The sequence below is a fragment of the Moschus berezovskii genome, chromosome 3, assembly GCF_049115385.1.
Source record: "Moschus berezovskii isolate FMDL1 chromosome 3, NW_MosBer_1.0, whole genome shotgun sequence".
NCBI classification, from domain to species: domain Eukaryota; kingdom Metazoa; phylum Chordata; class Mammalia; order Artiodactyla; family Moschidae; genus Moschus; species Moschus berezovskii.
Window position 1 is genome coordinate 29,782,276 of NC_142462.1, and position 13,955 is coordinate 29,796,230.

General features: G+C 37.0%; 1 protein-coding gene across 1 annotated transcript in view; it reads right to left on the reverse strand.

The window, feature by feature from the left end:
* Positions 1-13,955, reverse strand: part of DGKB (diacylglycerol kinase beta) — an 898,781-nt gene that overhangs the window by 811,571 nt on the left and 73,255 nt on the right. Inside the window, exon 2 of the mRNA XM_088833532.1 lies at positions 9,912-10,170. Within this exon, the coding sequence (XP_088689658.1) occupies positions 9,912-9,981 (70 nt within the window). The 5' untranslated portion in view covers positions 9,982-10,170. The remainder of the gene's footprint in view (positions 1-9,911; positions 10,171-13,955) is intronic.

Sequence of the window (13,955 nt, forward strand, 5' to 3'; positions counted from 1 at the left end):
CAAACAAGAAAAAATCCACATCAAAATAGGTAGTAACGGCTGAGGCACAATTCTGCCATGAGCCCCACAACCAGGATCCACAACCAGAAAGTAACTTGTAACTACCAGCTTTTCCCTGATGAGCCAGGGGTCTGAACACCACATACGGTGCCCCAGCTTTGAATCCTTTCACTTGAGAGAGGGGACTCTAAAACGTCTATCTGTGAAAGCCAATGGGGCTTGTGTCTAGGAGGCCCACAAGGCTTTTGGGAACTGAGAAAATGTTCATAACAGCCCAAGCAGACTTACTGTGGCTAAGCCCCCAGGTCCAGTGCAGAGGCAGCAGATTAAATCTGTAATGTTCAGATTTCAAAATGAAACTATATTATGAATTGTTTATCAGATATCTGTACATAGAGAGATGTAGATAAAGGTATATTAATGTAATCAATACCACAGGGAGATCATGGAGTGGTACAGAATTTTAAAATGAGTAAAATGATTTTTCCAGGAGAAAATATGCAACGTTTTGTGTAGTAAAGACGTCCAGTCTTTTCATTAAAAGGGACTATTTTCTTAGCTTAAAAGCTGTGGCCTGAGGAGCAAGCATCTAATTTAATAACCCATCTAGGGGCTGACTATAATACTCTCCAGACAGGAGGCTGGCAGGCACCATCTTTGCTCTCTGTCTCTCTACCTGCCTTGCTCCAGGTGGCCTGATATTCCAGAAAGGAGTCTGCACACAGGTTTGGTACCCCAGTTTTTGCAGCTGTGCCAAGAGGATGTACCCCCCGATTATCTGGCTCTCCTGGCCAGTGGGGTTTATGTTCCAAAGTCTCACAAGTCTATAACAGAGTATCAGTTCTCAACTGTCTGACCCACAGGCACAGTGCAGAGGCTGTGGACTGAAACAACGATTTGCTCAGAGAAAGATGCTTATTTCAGGTACCAACAGGGGTGCTCTACATCACTTATCATTAGGAAAATGCCAAATGAAATCACAATGAGATAACACTTCACACCTCTTAAAATGGCCATCATCAAAAAGAGGTAACAAGTATCAGCAAGGATGTGCGCAAGAGCCTTGTACACTGCTGATGGAAATATAAATTGGTGCAGCCACTATGGAAAACAGTATGGAGATTCGTCAAAATTTAAAAATAGAACTACCATATTTTCCAGCAATTCCACATCTGAGTATTTATCTGAAAGAAGATCTGAATAGATCTCTGTACCTTCATTTTCATCGCAGCATAATTTGCAATAGCCAAGACATATAAACAATCTAATTGTCCATAGACAAATAAATGGCAAATAAAATTATGTGTGTATATATATATATATATAATTTATATGTACAGTTATACATATGTTATCTATCCATTAGAAAGAAAGACATTTGTGACAACAACATATGTGGTCCTTAAGGACATTATACTAAGTGAATTAAGTCAGAAGAGAGAAAGACAAATATTGTATAATCTCACTTACACGTGGAATCTCAGAAACTTACAGGAACAAAATCGTGCTTCTCCAAAGGCAAGGGGCAGGGGGTGAGTGTAACGGGTAAGTGTGTTTAAAAGGTACAAACTTCCCCTTCTAAGAACAGCATAGTGACAGTAGTTAACAATGCTGTATTATACATTTGTAAGTTGCTAAGAGAGTGCATCTTAAAAGTTCTCATCATAAGGAAAAAATTGTAATTGTGGTGATAGATGTTAACTAAATTTATTGTGGCAATCATTTTGCAAAACATATCAAATCATTGTGTTGTACACTTAATACAATGTTATATGTCAACTGTATCTCATTTAAAAAGAACCTTGCATATATATCAGGAATAAGTATTTTATTACTTTATCATCATTTGCCATGGTATTTGGTCTCTCTAAATAGACTAAGCTCTTTGACTAAAAGAACCATGACATTCATTTCTGTATTATCTGAAACCAAGCATACTGCTAAAAGTAAAAGGTACTAAATGCTTCTGGCTAAATAATAAGCAGTGAGTAAAATTAAGTTCCTCTAGTACACATACTCATATTAGTGCGTGTGTGTGTGTGTGTGTGTGCATATGTGTGTGTGGGGGCACTTCCTGCTAAAATGTGGATGGTAGCATCTAAGGAAACTTCTAGAAAATAACAACCTTTAATTTACAACTCAATTAAGGATGAAGTGCATAATTTAACCTGTATGAATTTTTGTGATAACTTTTGTTACAATTCATCATACTAATATTAGTAATAACAACAAGACTATTTATAAGTGGGGAGGACTAGTCTTGTTTTATAAGGTGAAGAAACAGAAGTTTAAAGAGATTGCCATGACTTTCTTAATGTCCCACAGTAAATACTTGTGAGTTACTGTTCACATTTGTAGTTTTCACCAAACATTTCTATCTTCCCCAATGCTAGACAGACAGAAGGAATGCACTTCTGTACTCCCTTCAAGTTAGATGTGATCGTGTGGATTGCTTAGGCCAAAGAAACGTAAGCAATGACATTATCAGGAAGAAGCCTTAGGAGTCAGCTCCAGTGTACAAAGTCTATTTCTCTTTGTCACAGCATGTGCCAATTTTTAAAGCTGATGACTACTCCATCTGACTGGGACTTGATTAAGGACAATGTGAAATTAAACCATTTGCTGATTCAGATTTGGAAATGTAAATAGGAGCAAGAAATAAGCTTCTGTTTTGTTAAACCACTGAGATTTTGTTAATTTTTCCCATCATAGCCCAATTTGGTCCACTCTGACGAAAATATTTCTCAGAAATCCTAACTTCAATATTAAAGTTTGTTTGACCATAAATCTTAATTTATGGCTTTGGGGCAATTTTGAAAAGTTAAAAAAAAATAGATGTTAAAAGTCATTGAAAATGATGGTTTTTCAGTATACTGAACTAATGGAAACTTAGACACTCATAGTTATTACTTTCTTTCACTACTACAAGAATAGGTATTGAAAACGTAAGCTACATGGACCCAGAGAAGCCACCAACAGGAAATTCAGCCTGAAGCAGTACAACAAATAGGAACCAAAGCCAGAGATGAGGCGAAAGAGATTATGCAGCCAACATACATTCCAGAAATAAAATCTGGGTCAGAGCCAGGAACTGCTGAGTTAATCAATGTGAGTAAGAAGAAACAGGGTCAGAAATGAGAGACATGGATTATCTAAAATAGAGTCACAGATTCCAACTGCAGACAAGTGTCAGGGCAAAATCAAGACAGTCAGCGTGAGTAGTAGAAGTGAGGAGGCATAATTCGAAGAACAAAGTCCTCATTTTCACAGGAAATCACTTCCATCACCACCATTAGGATTCTCAACAAAAGAGTAGATTTTGAGTACTGAGCACTTTACAGGCTTCTTCACACTGAATTATTATTGCAATCCGAGGGCATAGTGAGGAAGACAAGGTGCGCATCACAGCACTTGAACTCAAACCCAGTTTAACCTAACAAGGAGTTACGTGTTTTCAGCCACTATGCTAATTGACTCTGAGCCATTTATTCTTCCGTCTGGGCAAAGAGAGTAATTAACATTAAGTGGCTTGGCCTCCCAAAATAGAGCCAATGTAACAGAGTCTAGGACAAAAGTAAGAGAGCTAATCCCACTGAGATGAATTAGAGGGCTAATATGTGATCTAAATTTGTTTACCAATAAGCTGAATATGCACAGAGGAGGTCTAGTCTCTCCCTCCACCTCCTTAAACCATCAGGTATGGAACAAGCACAAATGATATCTCAAAGATACAGATCATCATGCTGGAGGGTGGGGTTTCTTGGGAGAGGAAAGCTACTTAAGATGGAAAAGGACTCCGCCAATTTTTTATGTATTATTATTACTACAATTGTGTGCTGATTTTATTCTCCTCTCTTTTCCCTCCCATGTTTTTCATAAGGAAGAGTAAGGGAGGTTCCAGAAACAGGAGAAAGATGCGTGGGCAGGGTGATGAAAAATGACTCCACTTAAGATAGGATATCATGGAAGTCCACATAGGATCCAGTGCAATGAAGCAGAATAAGAGAGCAGAAAGTTATATTTGGGGGCAAAAGTCCCAGCCACAGTTAGAAGCTCTGTCCTGTATATAAAAGACCTTTGAGAGATGGTTGTGGCTGTTGGAGATAAGAGGAACTGATGAATCCTGGATTTCACCTTCTCCTACTTGTGAAACCTGATTAATAGCCTGTTTAATAACAAAGTGATGTTTGTAAGAAATATTAAATGAATTATTACTGTTTTGATCTTTGTCATCACTTATTGTGCCATAGCAATGGCCAAATAATCTTCCTAAGAGATCATCTGCCTCCTCTAAGGCTTACTATATTAAATGAATCAATACTTGCATTTAGAACAGGGTAATAAAAAATCTATTACTGATGATGATGGCTACTGTCTCATTAAATCCTACAACACTGTGAGGTGGAATTCCACTTTTCCAGGTGAGAAAGTCGAGGCACAGGTAGTATATATAACCTCCTCAAGGCACCAGGGCTAATAAGTCAAAGATAGAGCAAGGGTTCAACACAGCCAAATGTTAGTTTGCCTGCAAAGCCTGTGTTCTTTCCACAAAGTCATACTGCATGCCTCTCTCCAATGGAAGAAACTGTACACTAGCTCCAAATATTAGGCACACTGGTCCTTATTGAAAAGAACAAGTTCATCATGTAATTTTGCAACTCTCTTCAATGCCAGCTGCTATAAACAGTATGAAATTTATGAAAGTTCGGAAGTGTTCCCACTGTAATAACACAGTATTTCTCAAAAATAATTTACATGCTTTATATATAGCAAATAAAAAGTTAAACCTAAGTGACAATATGTGGGCAGATAATGAATCACTTGGAAATACTGTGCAGATTTTACATAGAAAATATTTTCATCCATGAAAAGATTTGGAATTTCTTAACCCTTTGCTGTGTCTTGAAACCACAGCAGGAAGCACTGACAAACTAATAATCTGATAAGCTCAATTCTCTACACGGCAGGAGTGAGAGCTCTTCATCTTACAACAACAGTTTGGATGACTTTTTATAAAGAGTGGGAAAGAAAATTATACTCCTCTCCCACATATCAATGGAAATGCTTCCCATGGAGTGACTCAGTCTGAAAACCTAAACAGGAGCATGCGCTCAGCATGCTGTAGGCGGCCACAGCAGGCTTCACATTAGCTGCCTTGAGCATTTGTGGGGACAATACAGATCTGAGGCTGCCAACAGCACCAGAAGCTTCTACCTTGTAGGAAAAATTTGGTCCTGTAGCAGAAAAAAAGACATTAGTTCTTCATGCTCCAAAATGTGGCACTTTTTAACTCATTCATCAATATGTTCAAACAGCCAACAAAACAGTCCCTACTTCTCTATTAAAATGATTGTAAACAGCTACATTACTTGCAACTCACAAGGCACTGTTCTCATTACTTGACATATATTAACTCATTCAATTTAATACAACATTTGACATATTTATTATTTTTCCCATTTTAGAAGTACGAAAATTGGGACACAGAGATGTTATATAACTTTTGAAAGTCAGACAAAGTACTATGTACTTTGCTGTACTATGGTGGGACCAGGACTTGAACACAAACTGTGTGATGTGCTAGCTGCCTAGCCAGGAATACTATGATAATATCATTTAATTTTTCCCCAGTTAATTATGAGGAAAGCCTAGAAGTTGAAACAACATTATAGTTGCAGGGTATAATGGACTAAAATTTGTGTCTCCCCGAATGCATATGTTGGAATCCTATTCTGCAATATGGGTGGGGGGAGCAGGTTAGGAGGTAAATGGGCTTCCCTGATGGCTTAGCCATAAAGAATCTGCCTGCTCTGCAGGAGACGCAGGAAACCCCGGTTCAATCCCTTAGTCAGGAAGTTCCCCTGGAGGAGGAAATGACAATTTCTCCTGAGGTCCTGAAGCTAGAACTCTGATTACAGCCTTTACAAGAATCCCAGGAGAACTTGCTGCTCCTCTTGCTCTTTCGACCATGTGAGAACACAAGAAGCTGACAGTTTGCAGCTCATAAGAAGACCTTTATCAGAATCAATGCAGGGAACACATGTACATCCAGGGAGGATTCATGTCAATGTATGGCAAAACCAATAAAATATTGTAAAGTAATTAGCCTCCAATTAAAATAAGTAAATTTAAAAAAAAGAACTATAAGATAAAAAAAAAAATAATAATCCATGCAGGCACCGTGATCTCAGATTTCCAACCTCCAGAACTATGAGAAATAAATTTCTATTCTTTATAAGTTACCCAGTCTGTGATATTTCATTTTAGCAGCCTAAACAAAGTAAGACACGATATGTTATGGCAGTTGTGGAGAGAACTCAAGATCAAATAACTTGAGGAAAAGATCTATATGGTATTATAGGACTCACACTGAGTGATTTGGTTTTGTGGGGGTAAGAGTTCCATGAATTCATTCATCTCAACCAAGAAATTGACAACCACATCTTCACTCCCCAAAAGCATATAAAACACTTACTTGAAATAAATCACATATAACCTTGGCATGTTACAAATATAGACTTAAGTTAATAACTTTTAAAAATTGAGTCATTTAATATATATAAACAATTTCTTATTGAAAGTCACAAAACAATTAAAATCAAGAAAGCAATTAAAATCTAATATAGCATTTTTCTAATAGACTATGGAAGAATGTCACTTTACCAACACTGCATTGCAACATGAAAAATCTGATCCTTAAAGGCTGCAAATAAACTGATGACATGTACTGAATAGCATGGAAAATATATCCCTTTTATAATCTCCAGGCTAATAAGTTTGTTTCCAGTTATGTTTTGACAATGGCAATTTATTACACAAAGATACATCCTAATTACAATGGTCTTTGCTTTTTAATTATACAGGAAACTTCAAGGATTAAATCTACCACTTTTCATTGCTGTCGAGGTTATTTAAAAAAAAGTAGAAGTTTAATGATCATGTTATCAGCACTATTTATTTCCTTTACAGTTAACTTGTCTTAAAAAATCCGTTTTAATAATGTTCTTATACTCACTGTGTCACTGCTCACTATTTTATTGAATGCCCATTAGTCTTTGTCTCAATAGGTTACAACTTTTACATTTGACAATTTTTATTATACCTGTCATAGTTATTTCTGCAAATTTATTATGAAATGAAGTATTTGAATGATGTAATTAAATGTGCTCCCATATTCCTTAGCCAATAAAATAAAAGTAGTGGTCAATAATATATTTAATACTTTAGCATTAAATTCTACTTATCAGTTCAAATGCAATTTGAATATTTGAGCAAAAGTTATTCTAAATAATAATTTAGCTGCTGTGGCAATAATTTATCTATTTTATATTAGTGCCTCCATAGGTATGTTTCCTGTAGGTACCTGAGCACTAGAAAATATATTTTAAAAGTCCAGCTAAGTTCAACATAACCTAAACTAAACCATTATGTTTATTTTACTGGGGAATTATGTCACCAAACTCCCCTATCTTTCCAATCAAATTTTTAGAGCTGAAATCTGCTTCTCTCTCTCTCAATTCTCATATTTTATTATCGCCTAAATTCTCTTCTATTACTTTTAATGATATAATATTAAATCTATGTTTTTATTATCATCTTTCTCCATTCAAAGTTTTAGTTTATTGCAGTAGTTCACTGCCATAATTTCAGTCTGCTTCAAATACTAGTTTCATATTTGCAAATTCAGATTCTTGGGCTTTAGTGCTGTTTATATTAACCTACCCTTGCTGCTGCTGCTGCTAAGTCGCTTCAGTCATGTCCGACTCTGTGACCCCATAGAAGACAGACCACCAGGCTCCGCCATCCCTGAGATTCTCCAGGCAAGAACACTGGAGTGGGTTGCCATTTCCTTCTCCAATGCGTGAAAGTGGAAAGTGAAAAGTGAAAGTGAAGTCGCTCAGTCGTGTCTGACTCTTAGCGACCCCATGGACTGCAGCCTATCAAGCTCCTCCATCCGTGTGATTTTCCAGGCAAGAGTACTGAAGTGGGGTGCCATCGCCTTCTCCGAACCTACCCTTAGCATCCTACAAATACTTTTCACAGTCTAATTCAAGTTGGGTATTGTATATTTTAATTCCATCTAATTTTTACAGTCTAATTAACTCACTTCTATAATTTGTGTTGTAGCTAAAAGTGGCTCATCTCACTTTCTCAAATATATGCTAAATTTTTCTTTTAATTTATATCATTTTTCTGCATGTACCTTGTCGTTTTTAAAAATTCATTTCAAATTCTTCTTTCATGATGATTTCACTTTCTCCCTATCTCAAGTGGCACACTGCAACCCTACAGATACCTAAACTTTGCTTGTAGCCTTTAGATTATATTTTATCTAGATCTAGAGTCATTTATCCATCAGTTCCTAGCCTTCGTTAAACTGTAAATTCCAAAAATGCATATCTGCATTTCCCACTGTGCCAAGCAGAATACTCTCTGTAAATATGTTCAGAAATATTTACAGTAAAGAGCATATAAAAATTAGAAAACATAGGTAAATCAATTTTTAGTCAACTTCAAAACTACTGAGTATAAACATGCAGACAAGAATTCAGCCATTCTGGACTAAACTGTCCTCATGAGATAAGTAGATGAACCATGCTTTCAGGGGCTCCAAACAATTTTTGAAGCTGGGACCACATTTTGATATCAATTATTTGCCCTCCTCCCCCCAGTTTGGCAGTTGCTGTTTGTTTTGTTTTATTTTTAATCATTATTGATGGAGAAAACTCACAGGTTCTTATAGGAATTTGCATCTTCCTTGAAAATACCCACCAGCACTCTCAAAACATTACCCAGAGCACTTCAGCCCTCCAGTTAGAAAGACTGGAATACCTATTTACTGGCCTTTTCAGATAAACAGACATTCTAAGACAGTTCCTGTCTTATAACACGTACCCCATAAATCGAGTGTTATTATTCACTCACCTATCTACTTATTCAAGATCCCTCCTTTGAGTTTAATCCTTTTCACCACTCCTTCAAAACATCATTCAGTTCATTCTTGTCACTTCTCTCCTACACACCCCAACTCTTGGCATAAGCATCTCCAGCCAACCGCTCCACCTTCTGCCTCCTTCACAGCTGTGCGCTATTGGTTCTTTCTCACTGTCCATTTCGTGCATTTTAGTCTCTCATAATCACCATTCTTATGACATTCTCTGCTTATTTTTTCTCCACTCATCATGCTCCCAGCAACCTTTTGCTGCTTTCTATTTCTCAGTTGCTTCATTTTCTCTAATACCTTGACACAGCTGCCCCCATATTTACAGTTGAAACTCAATTTGTGAAATATATATATTTTCGAAAATCCATGGAAGAAACAATAAATACAATCCTGCAGTTTATGTGTAAAGATAACCATATTTAAAAACTGCACACTATAAAGCAAATCACCATGGCTTATCTTTGTATTAATACACACACCCTAATACCATCTCTTTCTTTTACAATCTCTTATTCTATTCTTTATTTTTATTTTACAACCTCTTATTATACATGTGGGATTGGCCACAATGTATCTAAGACTCCCTATTCCCAGTCTTATAGAAATGTTATGCTTACAAACAAGGGCAAAAAAAATGTCACTTTTCCTCTTATTTCTGCTAATCTTTCTTCTTGGTTACAGACTCACCAATCTCTATTCTTCCAAACTGCTTTATCCTTTGCGTCATACCTATTACAGCTGGAGGGTTTCCAAGTTTAGTTTTGCATCGAACATCCAGTTCTTTTCCTTCTAGATCTAGTGATTTTCCTTTTCCTAACACCAAACAAGTAGCTTCAAGTCTACTTACTTGCAAACACAAAAGACATTCATTCCGATGCTGAACAGGACCTATAATCTGTTTTTGTAGGTATATAATATGTCATTTAAAATAAATACCAAGTAAAATCATATCAATATGAATACTTACACTCAGCATATTTCTGAAGCTGGGAAAATTCTGAGGGGCTGAGATGGGCCCACTTTTCCTGGTTTGTCATGGTGGTGGTCAGGAGATCTCTTACATACCAGGAGAGGAATTCTTTATTCAGATTTTGGCAGAATTTAGGCTTCAAAGTTTCCACATGGCATGTTTCATTATAAAATATGTCATGCTTTCAAACTATGCAATCTGTCAACATGAGACCACTGTGTATATGAGTTTGTAGTTTCAATAAGGTATTAAATCACTGTAGAAAGAAAAACATAAAGAATGAAAGATTAGCATTATTAAATGAAGAAAAAAACTGACAAGTTATACAATGCTAAAAATTTTTAATTCCTAAATAATATATTTCAAAGTTATTCTATTTTGCATAATAACATTTCATTGCTCACTCTTTAATGTCATTTTATATACATTTTCTAATGCCAAATCATAGAAGAAATATGATTAAAAATACAAAGTATGAAGAAAATTTTATAAGGTCTAGTTTCATACAAGTAGTTTTTTTATGTTGTTCAGCTTTATAAACGCCATATTCCAAGAGCAAAGAAAGGTGCCACTTTTATCAATCTGAACTTATCAATTTTTAAAATATCTAAATGAATGTTACATTTAAACCAAAATTTTTTAATGAAGCTAAGTAAGATCTAAGTTACCTAAACAAACAATCTGCTGGTCTGTCAATTTTCTAACAATGGTTTGGAATGGTCATCAGTGGTAGCACAGATATTTGTGCTTGTGTGTGTGTGTGTGTGTGTGTGTGTTCAGTCACTCTATTATGTCTGATATATGTGACCCCATAGACTGTACCCTGCCAGGCTCCTCTGTCAATGGGATTTTCCTGGTAAGAGTACTAAGGTGGGTTGCCATTTCCTCTTCAGGGGATCTTCCCAACTCAGGGACAGAACCTGCATCTCCTGCCCTACAAGCAGATTCTTTACCACTGAGCCACTGAGGAAGCCCACAGCATATATATTTACAATTATGCATTATCAGTATGGGAGTCATAAAAACTGACTGTTTTCCTAACAGTAAAAAATAATAATAATTTTACCATGTGTAAAACTCCCAATAAAATTTACCAAATTAAAGCAATTTCAAATGTCTGACAGACTTTCATAATGATAGTAGATAGAACTACTGTGAATCATGCTTAAAAATAAACCCCTAGGTTGTCATGGCCCTACATTCACGGCAACATCTATAAAAGCAAACAAAATGAAAAACCATCTGGCTTTAACTTTTTATCAGAGACAGCAATCAATCGCTCAGTGACCCACCAGACTGGCACTGTAATCATTATTAAAACTAAAATATTTAGAAACAATTACTTAGATAGTTTATACAATTAAATTGCTGGAAGGCTTAAGTACATAGATGTCATTACCTAAAGGCACGGAACCTGTATTTGGCATTAGCGCCTAATCTTTTTCAACATCTCTTTACTCTTCTCCACTATCAACCCTACAACCTTACTGTCGTATTCTGTCATCTTACCCTAAAGAAAAAACAACAACAAAAAATCTCTTTGTGTTGGTCTCAATATTTAGGGTTCCGGCAATTAGTTTTACAAGGTGATAGTTTGCTTTTAAATGGGAAAAAAAGAGAAGGTACCAATGCATTAACAGAGGCCAAATTGCTAGATCGTTTTTTTCGTTTTTTTTCCTTCCAGGGTATACTCTTCCATCACAACCATAACACTGTGGAAACAACTCAAACTTAAAGGAATGAGACTATGTGATGGATAATTTTGCGCTTTCCACCCAGTTTCTTTCTGCTGATTTCATCCTTCACATTGATCTCATCCTGACTCTTTGCTTCTCTCCAGTTAAATGCCATTTTGGTGGGACTGTAAAACAAGGTGCCCTGCTGTATCCAGAGGGAGACAGATGATTCAGTAACAATTTTGATCATCAGACTCCATCTCATGGGGCTTTAACTGTTCAATGGAGTTATGCAAGAACAGCATGAAAATAGCTCTGGTCTTAATGATTAGAGCAATAATGAGATACCTGTCTCTGAGGCTGACACTCTAGGTATCCTGTCACATCTAAAGGTATCATTATTTTAATAAAAAATAAGCAGGCCAGAATCAGCTTCTGTTACCTACAACTTAAAAACCTAAACTGATGATAATGGCAGTTCATTAATTCATTTCAAAAAATGTTTATCAATCTCTTGTGTGCTTGAAGCATTCCAGACACCAGAAATATAACAAATAAAAGATTACAATAAGGCAGTTTCAGCAATGTGTCAGTTTTACTAAGAGCTTACAGTATGTAGGACCTTCTCCTGACAGCATTAATGTGTTGGATTATTTCAGTTCAGTCGCTCAGTTGTGTCCGACTCATTGCAACCCCATGAATCACAGCACGCCAGTCCTCCCTGTCCATCACCAACTCCTGGAGTCCACCCAAACCCATGTCCATTGAGACGGTGATGCCATCCAACCATCTCATCCTCTGTCATCCCCTTCTCCTCCTGCCCTCAATCTTTCTCAGCATCAGGGTCTTTTCAAATGACTCAGCTCTTCGCATCAGGTGGCCAAAGAATTGGAGGTTCAGCTTCAAAATCAGTCCTACCAATGAACACCCAGGACTGATCCCCTTTAGGATGGACTGGTTGGATCTCCTTGAAGTCCAAGGGACTCTCAAGAGTCTTCTCCAACACCACAGTTCAAAAGCATCAATTCTTGAGTGCTCAGCTTTCTTTATAGTCCAACTCTCACATCCATACATGACCATTGGAAAAACCATAGCCTTGACTAGACAGACCTTGGTTGGCAAAGTAATGTCTCTGCTTTTTAATATGCTGTCTAGGTTGGTCATAACTTTCCTTCCAAGGAGTAAGCGTCTTTTAATTTCATGGCTGCAATCCCCATCTGCAGTGATTTTGGAGCCCAGAAAAATAAAGTCAACCACTGTTTCCACTGTTTCCCCATCTATTTGCCATGAAGTGATGGGAACAGATGCTATGATCTTTGTTTTCTGAATGTTGATCTTTAAGCCAACGTTTTCACTCTCCTCTTTCACTTTCATGCTCAAACTACTGCATAATTGCACTCATCTCATACGCTGGTAAAGTAATGCTCAAAATTCTCCAAGCCAGGCTTCAACAATATATGAACCATGAACTTCCAGATGTTCAAGCAGGTTTTAGAAAAGGCAGAGGAATAGAGATCAAATGCCAACATCCACTGGATCTTCGAAAATGCGAGAGTTCCAGAAAAACATCTATATCTGTTTTATTGACTATGCCAAAGCCTTTGATTGTGTGGATCAAATAAACTGTGGAAAATTCTGAAAGAGATGGGAATACCAGACCACCTGACCTGCCTCTTGAGAAACCTGTATGCAGGTCAGGAAGCAACAGTTAGAACTGCACATGGATCGCAGCATTGTTTATAATAGCCAGGACATGGAAGCAACCTAGATGTCCATCTGCAGACGAATGGATAAGAAAGCTGTGGTATATAGAGAATACATTTGAATCAGTTCTAATGGGGTGGATGAAACTGGAGCCTATTATACAGAGTGAAGCAAGCCAGAAAGAAAAATACCAATACAGTATACTAACGCATATATATGGAATTTAGAATAATGGTAACGATAACCCTTTATGCAAGACAGCAAAAGAGACACAGATGTATAGAACAGTCTTTTAGACTCTGTGGTAGAGGGCAAGGGTGTGATGATTTGGGAGAATGGCATTGAAACATGTATATTATCATATGTGAAACGAATCACCAGTCCAGGTTCAACGCATGATACAGGATGCTTGGGGCTGGTGCACTGGGATGAACCAGAGAGATGGGATGGGGAGGGAGGTGGAAGGGGGGTTCAAGATGGGGAACACATGTACACCCAGGGTGGATTCATGTCAATGTATGGCAAAACCAATACAATATTGTAAAGTTAAAAAACAATAACTAAAAGAGATCAATAAAAATAAAAAAAAGAAGACTAAGGTTAAAAAAGTGAAGAGGAACTCAAGGGCCTCTTGATGAAAGTGAAAGAGGAGAGTGAAAAG